General features: G+C 52.2%; 1 protein-coding gene across 1 annotated transcript; it reads right to left on the bottom strand.

Annotated features, from left to right (window-relative positions):
* Positions 1-3250: 3250 nt before the first annotated feature.
* UBE2G2 (ubiquitin conjugating enzyme E2 G2) lies at positions 3251-17792 on the bottom strand. Its single transcript, XM_065876737.1, has 6 exons — positions 17762-17792; positions 17141-17176; positions 17002-17047; positions 7673-7791; positions 4681-4821; positions 3251-3363 (listed from the first exon to the last, which is right to left on the bottom strand). Exons 3-6 carry the CDS (start codon positions 17040-17042, stop codon positions 3251-3253), a joined length of 414 nt encoding a protein of 137 aa, XP_065732809.1. The 5' UTR covers positions 17043-17047; positions 17141-17176; positions 17762-17792.
* Between the last annotated feature and the right edge of the window lie 500 nt (positions 17793-18292).

Genomic DNA, 18292 nt, shown 5'->3' on the forward strand with positions numbered 1-18292 from the left:
TCCAGGGCCGGGGCATAGCCTTCTGGCCACATGGCCTGCGGTCAGGCCTCGGGGGGCGCGGGGGGAGTGGCAGCAGGGGATCCTGAGCCGCCCCCATGTAACCAGGGTGGGTTCTGTACTCCACCCAGGAGCCCTGACGATGCACAGGACGAATGCATCACACCAGCACGACCTCTGAAAAATCAGCAACCTGACCTGTACAAAAACCACACGGAAAGCAGCCACAGCCCACGCATGGGAGGGAAGGGCAGAGTGGACCCTGCGGGCTCCGTGTTTCCAGTCCTCCGGGGCCACAGAGCCGGCAGGGATGCGCCCCTCCCCCCAGGACACGCCCAGGACACCGCAGTGGGGCTCCCACACCCAGACGATAAAACCCCGGAACTCCCCTCTTTGTGCCCAGAACCAGACTGGCAAACAGGAAAACAAGGGTGGACATTCGCCTCAAATAACCAAACCTCTGCAGAAGACCAATGCCATGGAGAAGGGGCATTAAACACAACACATGAAAAATGAACCACAAAGAAACCTAACAGAGCAAACCAACCTTTTCAATTAAATCTAATTAAAATCCCCAGAGGGGAAAAGTTCAGGATACCTGTGCAGGAGAGAGCACAGCTGGCCTGGGACGGCCGTCCTCAGGCAGCTGGGGACATGCGCTCGGGGAGGGGGTCCCACGTGGTGGGACAGGAGCGCCTCACTGGCCTAAACGATCTGCACACCTTCTCTCCCTCGGGGGACTGGAGTCTTGGTGCCAGGCAGAGGGTGCCCACGTGACCAGCCCCCGATAAAAGCCCTGGGCGCTGGTCCCCCAGGAGCTCCCTGCCGGGGAGTCAAGCGCACGCCGTGTGGCTCCGCTGGGGGGTGCTCGGGAGGCCTGTGCCTGGTGCCCCCGACCCCTCCCCACGCCACGTTCCCTGTGGCGCTCGAGTCCCTGGGCCTTTGGCTGTAACAGATCTCAGCCGTGAGGTCTCCCAGGGAACCACTGAACCTGGGGGTGGTACTGGGGACCCCAACTCACGATCACGTCGGAGATCTTCAATAGTAAGAAGTACGCTGGAAACCCCTGGGCAAAAGGCAGAATGAAGGCTGCTGGAGGGCGGGCCGAGCCCCTGGCCCGGACACGGCACAGAGGGCGTTGGGGGAGAGGAGGCCGAGGGACATAAGCAGACTCACGTCAGCAGCCATGATGAGACTGGAGACTCGAGAGCAGGACAGAAGCGCCACCTCCGCGCCTGCTGGTCTCTCCTCGCCCGACGGCCGTCTGCTGCCAACACTCACAGCTCAAGGAAAGCCCGCGGGTCAGTCGAGGCTGGTGAAAACGTCTGCCGACCCCAACAGGGACACACGGGAATTCCAGGGGAGGCCAGCGGGCGGAAGGAACAGGAAAGAGCGAAACTTCCCAAAGCTCACGTGTCTTGGGAAGGAGGTGGTAGTGGGAGTCCTGGCGGCCGTGCCACCTGTAGGGGGCACCCCCGCTGCCCACCGGCCACGGGGTTCCCATACGATTATATTAAAACACGACAGAGAAAACACTGCTTGGGACAGGGGGAAGATATAGCTTTATTTTACCATAGGAATTAATAAACTCCGTCACAGAATAAGGACACCATGGGACTCCTCTTTTGTTTCATTTAATAAATACAAATGAATAAAAATACTTTCTTTTGCAAACAGACTGCCCCCTTCCTTCTCCAGATTTCCTGAGCCCCCGTGGCCACCTGCTGACGTGGTCACAGGCCCACACTCCACCTTTTCCTCTCTATGGAGAGGGCTACGTCTCATCCAACACGCCCGCAGATACTATGTAGGTACAATACCTCTCCTTTCCCCATCCCCTTCCGAATACAAGTCCTCGTACTGCATTTCAACTTTTAAATGATTCCCTTCTGAGAAGGAAAGAGTCTGGTTTCCACAGAAGCCCTTTAGCCAGTACCACTTAACACCAAGAAATTAGCGAGGTTTCAGTAAAACAGACTCCTGCCCGCGGGCACATTATGAAAGGGAAAGGATAACATAAAGTAAAATGTATTGTATGTCTTGTAGACTTGCCCTTATTTCAAAAATAGAAACTCCTATTTAAATTTAACCTGTTTGAAACAGGCCAAATATTTAACTGCTTGCAACAGATCTGTTATTGCTTGAAACGGAGCCCTGGCCGCACGGCTGAGCTACCCGCAGCTGAGCTACCCACGCCGGAGGAATCCAGACCACCTCAAAACCACGAGCCGCAGCTGAGCACCCCCTACCGACTCGGGGACCCCGGGGACCCCATGTGCCACGCTCCCACGAGCGCCGGTCAGGTCTGGGAGGAAGCACACCTCTGCGCCCTGCGCTACCGGGAGCGTCCCTTCCCAAGTTGCAAAGAACGGTTTTGTCCCAATAGTTAAAGTTCCCGCTGCAGCCACCACGTACAAACGCTTAGCACTTTCCAGTTTTCAGATTGGAAAAGAAAAACTCCAACACACCCAGAAGACACTCTGACTACAATCTCGGTCTCACGTGCCCCTGCTCTGGTAAATGCACTGGGAACTGAGACACGAGCGTAAACTGTGATCAATACCAGCAGGGAAAACGCCGGTCTTCATGGCCAGGAGGAAACTTCTTTTCTATGTGCCCCATTTTTCATTAGTCCACATTTTAAAAAAGTATTTATTTCCTGAAAGTATTTCTAAATGTGATTATTTGTAACATACAACAAATGAAAAATGTGCCTAGATTGCAAGAAAAAAATCTGCTTGTAAAACAAAGTACTGAAACAAAGTCATGTCCTCCTCACGGGGGACAAGGGAACCAGGAGGGGCCCCCAGAGACATCCGGCCGCTGCCCTCCTCCTGGTCTGCAAGGCCCCACGTCTTCGGAAGGAGCGTCACTGGTGCTAGTCCCTGGGGGGCCGGCGCGTACGCCCCTCCCCGCTCCGCACTAAGTGCTGGGTCCGCAGGCACGTCAGCTGGAGAGGTAGTGGTGACGGCTCATCATCTCCCTGGGCCACCTCGGCAAGAACGAGGGGTGGGTCCCTCAACTGCATCCAGCTGTCATCGTCTTACAGAAACCATCACTGCAGAAGAGAAGGCTGTTTGGGGTGGGAAAGGGAGAAAAGAAATAGATGCTGTGGTTCTGCAAGCTTGCCTTTTTTGGTACCAGCACAGTGTCACTGTCACTAAGTGTCTTGGAGGAGAAACTCCAAAAACTGCTCGGTGGTGTGCCTGCACGCACGCGCGGGCACACAGCTGTGCACACACGTGGGCAAGGCTCAGAGCCCCAGCGACTTCTGCACGATCTGCTTGGCGATCTTGTAAAACTGTTCCCGGTCATCCCGCCACATTTTGGAGGCATCCACGTTGGCCCCGCTTTCATCGTTGGGCTCTGAAAGAGAAGGTGAACCTCCACGTGAAGGGGCTCAAGAAGGAAAGCCCTGGCAAGACCTCCCACCTCCTGTAAGAACATCACTGATCTTCCCAGAGAGGTAACCAGAGATGAACCAGAAGCGCCGAGGGACGTGGAACTCCGGGCAAGGACATCAGTTCTGTGGACATGAGAGCCTTCCCCTGAGGGACGGGGCGGAGCAGCGGCGGACAGACCCACCCTCAGGGCTCCTCCACCCGAGCCTCCCAAGGGCCACACCAGCCAACTCGGCTTCACTCAAGAGGCATGAGCCGAGCAGATCAAGCGGCCACTAGGGGCCTCCCCCTCGGGCCTCCTGTTTGGCCACCAGCTCTCTCGGTTCGATGCTCCTCCGTTTCATGGGCGCTCTCTTCCCCCGGGGCTGCCGGGCCGTTCCTCTCTCAGCTCCCTCCTGCCACGAGCCCTGTCTACCCGGAGAGGGCACACACCCTCACCTCCACAGCCAGTCCCCAAGAGCCCCCGTCAAGGTGGCGACTCACACAACACCCCGAACTCTTCTCTCCCCCAAATCCTGCTCCGTCTGGAGTCCCGTCCCCGAAGTCCGCACCCCTCCACCCCACAGTGAGGGCAGGAGCGCCCCCCCCAGGATGCTGAGGCCCTAGAGCCGGAGTCTCCAAGGTCCCCCCAACCTCCTCCATCCTCTTGGCCTGGGACCCACCCCGCCTGTTTCAAGCACATGGGCTGCAAGGGCGATAACAGCCCCACAAGCGAGCATCAGCTCCGGGCCAGTGCAGGTCCACGGGGCGCCCCACCCCCAGCCGGGCTCCAGCCATACCTATAGTCCTGGTGACGCCGCCAGAGGGTCCGTGCCCCCCCACAACCTTGTTAACTCCCACGTGTTCTAAACTCACCTCGGGAAGTGTCCCCTGCACCCTGATCTCAGGATTTATCACAGCGGCCTGCAACAGCTGGTGGCTGTGAAGGTTCCCTTAGAACGCGGGGCCTTAGGGTTGGGGTCGGTGTCACCTGAGCTTTACACCCCAGGACACAGTGCCCACTGAGTGAATGAAATGCCCACGGCTACTCACGGCCAACGGTGGGCACATACAAGACCATCTTCACATCTGGAACCATGAAAAGCAGCTTACGCTTGGCAAAGTGTGCATGAATGACATTACGTGAAAAAGCAGAAAGGAAAACAGTATATATCGACTCCTCACGGTGGACAGGGAGTTACAGACAAGGGTTAACGAGGAAAGAGAAGCAGCACCGAGTGTCGGGTCTCCCCCTCCGGACGTGAACCTGCAGTGTGCCAGGAGCCGGCGGGGCGGGCGTTACCTGCCAGCATGCTCACCACCGACAGGAGGATCTTCTCCACGCTCTGCACGGGGCTCCACCGCTCGGCGCTGCTCTCGTAGCCCATGGGGTCGTCGCCGGGAGCGTGCAGGATGGAGATGCAGACTCTGCCGTCAGGGTAGACTGCGGGGTCAGAGCACACCCGGTGAGCCGAGGGAATGGGCCCGCGATAGGGCGCTCGGTCAGGCCCACAGAGAAAGGGCAGCAAGCGGTGCAGACAGCGGGACGGAGCTGCCTGCACGCGGCCCCGGCGCCACATCCACGGCCACGCTCACGTGCACGCGCTCCCCGCGGGCCCGGTCGGGCTCCCAGGGCGCCGCTCATGCACCGACAGGGTGCTGGGCCAGTCTGAGCAGCTCTAGTCTCATGGTGTGACTCCACCTTCATACGGATTTAAAAAGCACTATATCCAAAGGGGATAAATGAAAGGCTACCTGGCAGCCAGATATCCCACCAAAATACCTCATGTAATTAGACTCTCCACAACACTTTTCATAAAAAGTTTCTTACATACCCCTCGTTCTGCCATTAAATCCCTGAAATGGACTGTGTAAAATATACGTTGCCATAGCTGGGAAAAACGCTACAGGAATTACTTAAATACCCAGAGAAAGACAGATGCCTGGAATTCTCTTGCTAACTGACTATAACAGAGAAACGACCACCTGTCTTCTCTGGACATCAGCTGTGCCTGAATCTAAATGCATCTCCCATCAACAGCATCACTAACGAGACCCTCAAGATCTGATTCAAGAAAAATAAATTTTCAATTCAAAGTCTGGGGTTGATCCTGTCAAGAAGGTCAAAAGCACCTGTTATCTTTCTTTTACACATACTTGGGGAAATTCTCAGATGGTTTAGTATATGCTCAGATATCCAGGAATCACCTGTAAAACTGTAAGGCTATAAGTTATAATAATAAGAACACCAGACAATTTTAAATAAATTTATTTAATTCACCCTCACTCATGAACTCAGCATTTCGTGACCATATAGAAATGTGAGTCGTTATAAACAGCCTTTCTTTTACACCTGGTCCCTCGTTTTCCCCATGCATCCCTTGTTCTAGTGGTTTCTATGCTTTGAAACTGTACCGCAAACTCTCACTGAAGGGTTAGGAAACCACGTGCGATCTGTCTCAGGCACCAGGATGGCCATCTGAAGTCCACCCACATGGGACCAGGGCGCCCAGAATGCTTTGAACAGTTCTCTCTGCCACGGACGGAGAGGAGGTGTTGCAGAGTTTTCAACTTCAGTGTCACTTCCTCAAGGTGACAGCACCATGCGATGACACCGCTGACCCCAGAAACATCAAAAAGCAGCTGTGTCCCTGCCACCCCCCCGCCACCACACCACAGCAGCGTCATTTCCTAACCCTCCCGAGTCCCCGCCCAGTCACAGCGCTTCAGCGCCAACAACTCCCACTGGTGCCAGGCTGGCGGTCTCCCCTCCAGGCCACGGCAGCGGCCCAGCACGCGCTCCGCTCCACCTCCAGCCTGCACCACAGTCACCCTTCAAAGGCCATGCTGGTCACGCCGCCCCTCGTGCTCACTCCCAGCCCCTCAGCGGGTCTCCAATGCTCCTCGGATAAACATCAAAATCCTTAATGTTGACCAAAAGGCCTGAACTGGTTTGGCCCCTCCCCCTCCCCCTCCCTCCTCACACTGGGCCTCTGCACCTGCTAGACCCCCTCCCTGCCCCAAACAGACCCCTGGGTAACTCCTACAGCTCCTCCTGCAGGTGGTGGGTTCAACCACCACCCCTGCAGGGCCCTCCCTGGCCTCCCATGCGGTTTCACATCTCTCTGTATGATTCCTTCATCAGCGTCCATCGCTGCCCTCAGACTGGGAGCTCCTGACCATCCAGCCCCCAACCTCTGACGGTCTGCTCACTACCCCATCCCAGCAACTCTCAGTGAATCTGCTGGATTATTTTTTTAAGTATTTATGGACCGACCAATTTTTATGACATCAGCAGACCTACTGAATAGCTCTTCTCAAAAATAATTTTTACAAAATAAAAGTAACACATACCCACCTACACTAAGGCCAAATTTAAAAACTATTTGCATTGATTACCTGAACATCAAAAATAATATTATCAGGGGCTTCCCTGGTGGCGCAGTGGTTGAGAGTCCGCCTGCCGATGCAGGGGACACGGGTTCGTGCCCCGGTCCGGGAAGATTCCACATGCCGTGGAGCGGCTGGGCCCGTGAGCCATAGCCGCTGAGCCTGTGCGTCCGGAGCCTGTGCTCCACAACGGGAGAGGCCACGGCAGTGAGAGGCCCGCGTACCGCAAAAAAATAAATAAATAAAATAATATTATCAGGCTATTCTTAGTACACACATAATTCAATCAGTTTATTGGCCTCATTTGTCTTTAAACCACATCACAGGTATCGTTCTAAAGAATATATTTATCTTCAATATAATCTTATTATTTATTTATTTATTTCTGGCTGCGTTGGGTCTTTGTTGCTGCACGCGGGCTTTCTCCAGTTGCTGCGAGCGGGGGCTACTCTTCGTTGCGGTGTGCGGGATTCTCATTGCGGTGGCTTCTCTTGTTGCCGAGCACGGGCTCTAGGCGCTCGAGCTTCAGTAGTTGTGGCACGTGGGCTCAGTAGTTGTGGCACACGGGCTTAGCTGCTCCGCGGCATGTGGGATCTTCCTGGACCAGGGCTCCAACCCGTGTCCCCTGCATTGGCAGGCGGATTCCTAACCACTGCGCCACCAGGGAAGCCCTTATCATTTATTTTTTAATTACCCACAATCCTCTTCATAGTTGTATTTTATGGTTAATCACCTTGAACTTGTTGACTTCCTCAATCAACTCTTCTGACCATAATGAATTTTTAAACTTTGTATTATGGAAAATTCCAAACACAGAGCAAAACAGCAGTATACCATGAATGCCCACATGCACACAATCTCTAGGCCTCTCCTGGAACCATCGAAAGTACTTCAAAAGCACTTACTGTTGGGATGAAACATCTCACAGGTAAATCTCATCTTTGGAGGACTTAACGGGTAATCAAGTGGGAAACTCAGGATGGCAGGAAAAACCCCAAACTCAAAACAGGTGTCTTCTGGGCCCCTAAAAGATACAAAATACAGAGATAGAACTTCAAGGTAGATTCTTTTCAATGTCTACCACACTTTAGAAACGAGCTAAGGAAATATCTACGGCTTTACACATGTGCATGAAAAGATTATCTAAATATTATGATAACAATGAACTGGTATTTTTTTACGGTTGGAAAGTAACGTGTCATCGTTCCGTTCCAGTCAGGTTTAAATCACAAAGACCGGCTCACAGGCATTTTCACATCAATAAGGCTGAGAGCGGGGCAGCAGGGATTCTGCTTTTCTATGTGGTACAATTACATTTTAGGATAAAGATACAAACCCTGGTACATGTTAGAGCAGGACTCTATTGCACTAATGAACGAGGGGTGAAGAGCTGTCACTTTTAACTTTTAAATGTGCCTGAGAAGTGGTTTCGTAACCTTCGAGAAACATACAGAGCACGTACGGAGCACTGATGGTGCTCGCACGCACGCGCGGCCGCCGCAGGCCCTGACCTGCAGGCCTGGGCTCGCGCCACCTCCTGGGACCACGCGGTCACCTGAGTCCTCACCGTCACCAGGCACGTGCCTGCCTGCCTGAGTTCGCGTCCTCCTGGTGTGGAAAATGGCAGAAACGGGCCAAACCACTTCCAAAGTCCTGTCAACTTTTAAAGCTCTATATGTATAAATCAACACTATCTTGACCAACAGACAAGACGTGAAGGCCAGCTGGAGAGGGAGAGGGAGAGGGAGAGCAGCTCGCACGTTAACAGAGAGAGGAACGCCTCCTCCCCTTACAAACGTCCTTTATAAAACATGCACGACAGCAGTTTAAAATCTAAGACCATCTCTCCTCTGTACACTTTTATCAGGAGGCAGAGCTGCCGAATGACAGCTACACACAGCGACACCAGACGAGCACTCTGCGGGCCGGTCAGTGCAACAACGAAGAGGAATCCCGTCCTCCTCCTGGGCACGGAGAGGGCAAGGCCCCAAGCGCGTAACACACGGGCCCCGATGACCAGCACAGGGGCCGAGACCCCGCGCTACAGCAGCAGCTCAAGTAGACAAAAAATTCTCAAAGAAACTGTGCAGGCGGCTTCACTTCCACCTGGTGACAACGCCTAGGGGTTTCGACGGCACCAGTGCAGTGGAGGCCAGGACTGCATCATGGGGTGGGGAGGGGCTGGTAAAATGGCCAAAACAAGAACAAGGCAGCAAGTGTTCGGCCAAGCCACATTTTTTTCAACTGAAGACACATCTGGATTCTGAAAACTGTGTCCTCGCTACTTCTGGGGAAACCAAGAGTGGAAAGCTACTACTCTTGTGGAGGGATGAGCGTCCCCGGACAGTGGCGCCCAGAGCCCCGGCAGGAAGCAGGGACAGGACGGCCACACGGAGAGGCGAGCTCGGGGGCCGGGGCTCCCCGACAACCGCCCTCCAAGCCCTCCCCTCTGGAGGGGGTCAGCGCCGACGGCACGGGAGAGCCTGCGCCCCCCCGTCCCTCTTCCAGCCTACAACTCACAGTAGAGGATAAACACCACTGCGCTGGCCCTCACACGGCCTCCCGAGGGAAGGTGCCAGGAAGCAGCGCTGTCACCTCAGCGAGGGTCACCTGACTCAGGCCAGGTCCCGGATCGGGTGGCTCAGCCTGCTAACCCAGGAGCCTGCAAATCGGGGCTGCGGCCGCACCAGGAATGCTCGCAGTGCCTCGGTATTCTTGGCACCTCCAAGTTAGAACAGAAAAGAATGTCTGGGTAGTTAAGTGTTTTTGGACTGAGCCAAGTGGTATTTTCTCAAGACTTTGATATTTGCTCAGGTCTTTGTTTCTCATAATAGAGCTTTCTTTAAAAAAAAAAAAAACAAAAAACCCCACTAGGTCGTCCACAGCTTCAGAAGCAAGATCAAACATTTCCTAAAGTGCTCCCACATCTGAAATATCAAAGCCATTTTCAAACGCTCTGGTTTGCGACTGGTTTGAAACAGGGGCCTCTTTCTCTTCCAGAATGCCCAGTGCCTTGGCCCAGCACACAGGTGCGCCCACGTGCACGGGGGCCTGCCCACTGACTTCATGGAAAATGCTATCGAGTAGATTCCTGGAGCAAGACGGGAGATATAATTCGTGTTATTTTTGGACAAGCTTTCCAGTCATACTCAGGACAGCCTCACTCCGCTTTCACCAAAGAAGGCCTCACCTCAAAATCAAATTTATCTGAGGCAAATACAAACTCTTCAAAGCCTGCAAGTTATTTTCTATCTTAATTGATTAAAGTAACGGCCTAAATTATTTCAGAGCTCTGAGGTAAGTGTTTTATTTATTTTCTGAGACTAGTATTAAGAGTAAAGCAGAACGCCCTTGCTCTCCTCTGTAAAGGCAATACTGCACTCTGACTTCCCGGCTTTAGGGGAACGAGAGGCCAGGGAACCAGCAGTGGGAGAGTTGCACCCACGGTCTAAGCCCAACCAGGGCCCAGCAACGCTCGCTCCTCCCAAAGGACAGCGCTGGCTCAACACCGGCAGCCACGAGCCATCACGGCGGTCGGTCACCTGCAGAGCCAATAAAAACTGGAGACACGCTTGGTTAGTCTCTCAGCATTAACCTCGAGTGAAGCACCGCGCTTTGCCTTGCATCTCTAAAACTGTACAGAGATGACAAAAGAAGCCCACGGCCTGCATACTGAAGGCGGCAGGGAGGCCAGAGTGCTGTACCGTGGAAGCTGGGTGTGTCTGGGCGTCAGTGAGCCATCTGCCCGCCAGGCATGTTCCAGGACCGCAGCCTGCACGTCACTCCAGCTGTGGCAGGTGTGGAAGAAGCTGTTTTTGCGCTGTTCTTTTTCAAGTTTGTCATAGCACACAGACAAAATTCTCAAACATACATACGAGGCTTGAAATAATGGAGACCGTAAACCCATCCACTAGCGCACACTTGAACTGGATTACCAAGGGACAATTATTCTCCAAAGCCATGACCACTTGAAGTATAAAAAAGAAGGGCACACTGCTTCACAAACACCCTCCAGTCCAGGTGAGGGTGCCACTGCCCTCTCTCTCTCGCTGCAGAACCCACACGGAGCACCCGGCGGTGGCGTGAGGGGGCCTGGCGTCAGAGCAGGGGCGCCACGTCCTTCCTGCACCCCTGGCTCCGCAGCTCGGCTGAAGCTTCTTGCCAAAGCCCCCACCTCCCCAGTGGAGGTGGGCTGCAAGCACAGCCCCCAGGCCAGGGGCTCTAGAAGCCACGACTCCAGCTCCGGGGTGCCCTGCTGTGCCTCTAAGCCCCCAAGTCACTGAAGGAGCGCCTGCTGCGTGAGGGTCACCCCGCCAGCAGCAAGGCTGCACAGAAACTGACCGGAAGTTCCCGCTCACAGGACCTTCACACCTGCAGGAAAGCCAGGAAGGGCTGCAGGGAGCTGTCGTCCTGGAGACAGTGCCCTCGCTGCCTGTCTCCTTGGGAGCCTGGTGGTCTCAGCCGGACTATGTGTCTACACCCATCTGGCACCAGCCCTGACTCAGCACCGAGTCTCTGGGGATGGACCCAAGAGCCGCTTTCCTCTTTTGTTGTGTGCAAAGCACCCTAGCGATCCTGATGTAGAGAACCAGCGCTGGTTAAACCGTGAGGGAGGAAAAGGACAGGGCCTTCCATCTCAGGAAAGCACGGTGGTAACAAATACAGGCTTCCTTCCATGTAATTATTTTCATGATTAAATCCGTCTGAAATGAGCCTACGGTCATCCCCTAATTTTTGCTTGCAACAGAAATTTCTGAAAACTTTAACTCAAATATATTTGAACTATATTTAAAGTTCACTAAATAAGTTCATCAATTACAAGAACTTCATAGCGAATTCTGACATGGACTTCTGCAACATAAACTTTGACTCTAACTAGAAAAAATATGTATGTTAGAAAATACTCAAATACATAAGTAAATAAAGTAAAAAGCAAATGCCTCCTTGCCGCCTTCCTGAACCAGCTCTGAGGCAGCCACTACGGAGTCTGGTCACCCTCCCAGGCTTCCCCTCCAACTGCATCCACTCACATACCTTCATCTGCAAAAACTGGATCGTTTTTTACTAAAAACGTACCGTGGCATCGCTGAGGGATTTTTAAAGGCCTGAATGAGTGGAGACACTCCATGCGCATGGATTGAGTAAGTGGAGAGACTCCATGCGCATGGATTGAATAAGTGGAGACGCTCCATGCGCATGGATTGAATAAGTGGAGACACTCCGTGCGCATGGACTGGAGCACGCAAGGTTATCAGGCTGTCAACATGCCTCAAGCTGACCTAGAGGCTCAACACAATCCCTGTCAAATCCCGGCTGGTTTCTTCACAGAAAATGACAAGCTGATCCCCGGATTCCAATGGAGACCAAGGGACCCAGAATAGGTAAGGCATCTTGAAAGAGGAGAACAAAACACCTCCCAATTTCAAAGCTTACTATCGAGCTGCAATGACGGAGTGTGTGGTGCTCATGGAGGGTCAAGCACAGGTCAACGGAACAGGATTCAGAGTCCAAAATGAACCCTCACACTTAGGGAACTGATTCTGACAAAGGTCCAAGGCGATTCAACGTAGGAAGGATTTTCTTTTCAACAAATGGTGCAAGACAACTGGACAGCCACATGCCAAAAAATGAACCTGGCTCTTACCTAATGCTATACTCCAAAATTATCCAAAATGGGCCAAAAACCTAAATTTAAGAGCTATAAATACAAAACTTCTAGAAGAAAACACAGGAGAAAATCTTTTCAACCTTGGGTTATATGACACCAAAAGCATAATCTATACAAGGAAAAACTGCTGAACTGCATTTCATTGGAAATGAAAACCTTTGCGTTTCAGAAGACCCCGTTAAGAAAATGAAAAGGAGGGACTTCCCTAGCGGTCCAGTGGTTAAGACTCCACGCTCCCAATGCAGAGGGCATGGGTCTGATCCCTGGTCAGGGAACTAAGATCCCACATTCCGCACAGCTCGGCCTAAAACATAAAAAAGAAAAGGAAAAGGAAAGCTACAGACTGGGAGAAAATATCTGAAAATCATACTGATACATCTGATAAAGGACTTTGTATCCAAAATATATAAAGAACTCTTAGGACCAAATAAGAAGACAACCCAATTAAAAAATGGGCAAAAGTTCTGAAGTTCACCAAAAAAGATAGGTGAATGGCTCATAAGGCCATGAAAAGATGCTCAACAGCATCGGTTATTAGGGCAACGCAGCGCAAACCCACAATGAGACCCACCTCACACCCAGCAGGACAGCTGGCATCAGACACCACCAAGAGGGTGAGGAAGTGGAGAGCCGAGAACTCAGCACTGCGGGTGGGAGTGTAAAACGGTGACACTACACGCCAGGAGGCCCACTCCCGCGCGTCCAGCCGAGGATGCGCACAGACTTAGGCCCCGTGCTCGCAGCCGCACCGTCACAACAGCCGAAGAGGGAAGCCGCCAAATGCCCGTCGATGGGCGAGCGGGTCCATTCACGGTGGACACAGCTCAGTGGCGACGGGAAGGGGCCGCTCCCACGGGCTGCCCAGCGAAAGAAGCCAGACACCAAAGGTGCCGCATCCTGTGAGCCCACCTGCAGCAGAAGTCCAGAACAGGCAAATCAACAGAGTCGGAGAGCAGATGAGAGGTGCCCGCGGCGGAGGGGGAGTGGGGACTGAGTGCACAGGGGTGTGAGTACGTGTTTGGAAATGCTCTAAAAGTGAAGTGTGATGACCGCAAAACTCTATAAGTTTAGTTTACTAAAAATCATTGACTTGTGCACTTAATACAGGTGAAACTCTGCATGTTAACTTCTATCTCAATAAAGCTATTGAATGCACCCGGCCACACCAGGGTCTCTGGGCCTCAGCACCACTGCCACCTCGGGCGTCCTGGGCACGGCGGGGCGCTCAGCGCTCTCCCACCCGGGGCCAGTAGAGATCTCCCCCTGCTACCCGGTGTGACAGCCACAATGTCTCCAGACACTGCCCGAAGTCCGTGGGGGCGAGGCCACACCTCGTGACAACACTGGTCTAGACCCGTCGCTCAGCGTCTGCGTGAACTGCGTGAACCACGGCAGTGCTGCCGGCATCCTGCTGATTGGATGTCCGTAACTTACACTGAACAACGATGTTTCCACTTTCTTTTATGATTGCAGTGAATGCTGTAATACACTTCCTTACGCAGAGGTTTTCCTAACAGAATGTCTGATGAAGACATTCCCAGGGTGGGAACCGCTGGGTCAGAGAACATACAGTGCAAATTATGAACATCTATTGTAATATCTCAGGTTTATCTGAGCAGGCACAATCCTGACAGGAGCCAGGCTTCTGTAAAGAAGAAAGCCTGGTGTAGAGGGCGGGGCCGTGACCGTGGCCTGGGCACCCAGCGTGAGCCAAGCACAGCCTAGGAGGAGCCGCAGCCGGGGGAATCCTCCCCGCCGCAGGTGTGAACCAGCTGGGACCCAAGTGCGCCAGCAGAGATGCAGGGATGGCGTCAGCCAAGGGCCCCCAACCGTTGGGGGAGGGAAGGGCCTTCTCATCTCACCGCAGCCTCGGGACCCTGATCTGGAGATGGGACAGCGGCTCGGCCACAGACCAGGCAGGGAGGTCACCATGCGGCTGCTTGAAGAAACCTGGGGCAGGACAGAAACGGGGCAGCAAGACGCCGAGGGCTTCACGCCTCTTCCAGCCACGGAGGATAAACCGCCGTCCTGCACGGCAGGGCTCCTCCTGTCCTGCAGAAGCTCGCGTGGACCCTCCACAGCTGCCACGCCGCAGCCAAGGGCCGACGAGGTTGCACTGGCCAGAGACCCTGGAGCTGGAAGAGGTGGAAGTGAAGCCACTGGTCTAAAAGGGTGTCGAGGCTCTGTACTGATCCAAATGAGCGAAGGTCAGAGAGGCAGAGTGACTGCCCAAGACCATAAGGCCAGGCCAGCCACACACAGCTCAGGGGCCCGCGGCCGTCAGTGTCACTGACCGGAAGCCCCAGCCCTCTCCCACTGGGTCACAGGTCAAACCCTGCCCTAAGCTCGGCCGGGAGTCACTAGAGTTCTGTCTCCTTTTAATCAGAGAACGGGCCGTGTTGATTTTATTCCTGTTGGTTAATTTGTTGTGTTCCCCATCCTAGTCCCTTAATCTTGTTCTTTCAGGGTGGAGATTTGGGGTCACCTAGGACATGCCTGTATCCTAGACGAGGGCCCCAATATAACAGGCACTCAGCATTTGTTGCCTGGACGTCTGAAAAGATGTTCTCTGCATTGCATAGCTGAGGCTCCGCGGGTAAGCACTACTGCAACAGCAGCAGACTCCCAGAAACGGAGGCGAGCGTGGCTTTCAGAAGCACTGGGGTACGGAAGAAACTCTGGAAACAATCGAAGGATAAAATGAGAGAAGAGAAAACCTATCGCTAAGGAGTGAAACTCAGCCAGCTGCCTGCCAGAAGAGTGGAGCGAGGCAAATCAAGAGGAGGACAGTTAATTCCTTAATAGATGTCGTAAGTACCTTTGTAAACGGCCTCGTTTGGGAAAGGATCTGGAACAGGACCAAACCCACAAACTCACCACATCCTGAGGCAGGGGAATTCCATACTAATGCAAAAGCCTTCTTCAAACATAAAAATGTTCTACCTAAAAATACTTCTAATTACTTTTTAAGGTAAGTTTTCAAAATACTGGCTTAACTTTACGTTATTTATCTATAATTAGTAATATTTATCCTAACAGATTCTTAACAATAAACCCTTAAAAAAAAAACCGTACTGGAAGGCTCAAGTGTCCCTGGAAGGGCTTCTCAGTAGTCTCCTGTGGGTGCGCACCAGCCACACCTTCCAAGGACGGAAAAACCATCAGGGGCCCGCTGACCTGTGTACTCACAAAGGCCTTCCAATCATCCGTGCACCCCAGCCAGGACAGCTGCCCTGGGGCGTACTGTTTCCCTAAAGATAAAAAGCTATAGCTGACCTGAGTGCGCAATGCCCTGTTACATCGAACGAAGGACACCGCTGACCAGGAGGCCCACCACGCAATCTGCAAGTGCTTTAGGGGGTGAAAGACACACCACCATATTAGATACAAACACAGACTGTGAAGTCATCATCACGCCAGAAACATTTAAACACAGAAAAGAAATGAGTATCACAGGCCCAGGGAATTAGGGTATAACAAATGCTCAGGAAACGTTAGGTGCGCTGTACTTTCTCTGGATAGTGTTTATTAATGAAAAAAACTCATTTTCACACGAATTTTCATGTATTAACCTGAGCTCCACAGACAACACTGAGCAGCAATTCGTTTTCAGACTAAATGGGATACAGGCACGGGGCAAATGCAGAAAGTCTGACGAGGCTGACACTACATACCCCTCGCACATCTTCCAGGCCCACCCCACTAGAGCACGCCTCAGCCCAACGAACCCCACCTGAAAACTGTCTAGCTAATTTCTCATTTTACTAACGAGACTACTGAAATGGATTATAAATTTCAACTTCCTAAAGTCTACCTAACCACATTTTGTTAAAAGTAGTCTAAGAATGGCCAAGAATTGTACATCTAAGGTAGAAAGATGAGAAAAAAAGGGGCCTGGGTCATAGGGCCAAAGAATACTCTGGAATCAGGGGTCCACTTGGCTCTTTCCAAGCAACACCACTGTAAGTGGAATGTGAAACCCCGTCAGGATCTCGCTAGAATGAGGTCAGGAACCACACTGCTCACCTCAGACCTAAGCCAGATCTCTAAGTCAGGGACAAGGCAAGGCCAGACCAGGTACACAGAGAAGGAGCAGTAGCAGAGGAGCTGGAGAACTGGGAGGGGAGGGGGAGCGGGAGGGGGAGGGGAAGAATCCAGGCACACAGGTGGGCAGGGCCCAGGCTGCACCAGTAGGCCTGCGGCGTCACCCGCACCCTGAGGACCCCTCCGCACCGTCAGAGCCCCAGGCTCACAGGGACTCCTCGAAGCCAAAGCCCATTCCGTTTGAGGCTAACCCAACACACAAACTTCATTATTTTGAAACTCTACAAATATAAACACTTACAACTAAACCTTTTACTGGTTCTAAGGAAGCACTTTCATTTCTTTTGGAAGAACGTACGTGTTTTCTGCTTTCAGATCGGCAGACACAGAAAAGCTCAATGAAAGAGGCGCGCTTGGCCTTTTTTCCCCATTGACGCTTCTGATCACTCAGTGCAGGATGTGATTCATGGCTCTAATTTCCAACAAAGGCTTAAAACCAAACAACACATATGATTAACTTACATGATCAATGCCTCCCATTCAAAAAAATTCTCTTCATTCATGGGGCCTGCAGGAAAAGAAGAAATTTCACAACTTTACTTTGAAGGAAACTTTGGCGATCAGGAGTAAATGATAAGAGGCGAACTTCACACTGCCTTACCTGCCACAATTCCTTCCGGAGGATTCAGTGTTAATTCTATAAGGTTAAAAAGTAAAACCATTATGAAAAAGAATGAATATTATGTTGCATTTTAACAAAAAACATTAAAACGTATACAAGGCTCTAAAGTATATGGCATACATATTAGCAGATGAAAATTAAAATTCTGCTTGTCCCCCGTGAACAACTTGCTGCAGTTACATTTCTGGTCAAGACTGTGTCAACAGTTCTTTATACCAGCAAAAAGCAGAATTTTAGAACTGTCAACACTTTCAACTTACAATGAAGAAACAAACAAAAGGTGTTGTTAACTCTCTTTCCAAAATACTCCTGCGGGTTATTTTGATTAAAGCTCACACATCAAACACGGTGTGTTGTTTCCTCACTGAAGGGATGTCCTGTCATTCTGAGAGGGGGCACAAAGCTTTCTGAAGGCCACAAAGCAGAGCTGTGGGGCCGCGCCGAGGTTTCAGAAGCCTGGTATTATCAAGTCCATCAGCACCGTATAGGCTGGCTGTCGACCTCCGACACCATGCTACAAAATCCACGAGCCACCTCACGTGCGAGGTCCCCCAGAGCAGCAGACCGAGAGCAGGAACAGAAGAAACCATCGGCAGCAGCGTTCCTCAGCATTTAAGGCTAATAGTTGTTCTAAGGCTCTGCCAACCCGGAAGCTGTCCTTTGCACTCCTGGCCTCCTCGCTTTGTATGATACACGGGAGGCTACAGAATGAAACCACACCCGCGGGCAAATCTGGCAAATCTGGCAAGGAGAACACCGGGAGATGGAGGAGGATTCGGCAAGAAGGACGGCCACGGGAGCAAGGGGTCAGGTGGCAAGGGCACCCCCTCTGGGCCGAGTGCAGGGCCGGGACATGACTACAACAGTGAGAAACACACAGAAGATCAACAAAAGCAAAAGCTAGTTCTCTGAAGAGACACAAAACTAACAATTCCCTGCCAAGTAAACATAAAGCGTAAACACCGGAAAAGAAAAAATAATCATTATTCACAGATGCTCCGCTTACCTACGTAAAGTCCAAAGGAGTCAGAAGATACATTATAATAAAAAGTGAGTTTGCCGAAGTTGCTGAACACAAGGTCAATACATACAACTGAACTGTGCTTCTATAGATTAGCAGTTTAGAAAAGT

This window comes from Phocoena phocoena, chromosome 4 (assembly GCF_963924675.1).
Source record: "Phocoena phocoena chromosome 4, mPhoPho1.1, whole genome shotgun sequence".
Taxonomy (NCBI): domain Eukaryota; kingdom Metazoa; phylum Chordata; class Mammalia; order Artiodactyla; family Phocoenidae; genus Phocoena; species Phocoena phocoena.

What these genes read in the sequence shown, in the direction of transcription:
- UBE2G2 (XM_065876737.1), bottom strand. Translation starts at nt 17,042, where the DNA reads ATGAATGAAGAGAATTTTTTTGAATGGGAGGCATTGATCAT. An exon ending in TGAGATGTTTCATCCCAACA is followed by an intron (nt 4,822 to 7,672) that starts GTAAGTGCTTTT and finishes CTGACCCCGCAG; the next exon opens with TCTACCCTGACGGCAGAGTC. An exon ending in GGTGGTGAGCATGCTGGCAG is followed by an intron (nt 3,364 to 4,680) that starts GTAACGCCCGCC and finishes CTTCTCTTTCAG; the next exon opens with AGCCCAACGATGAAAGCGGG.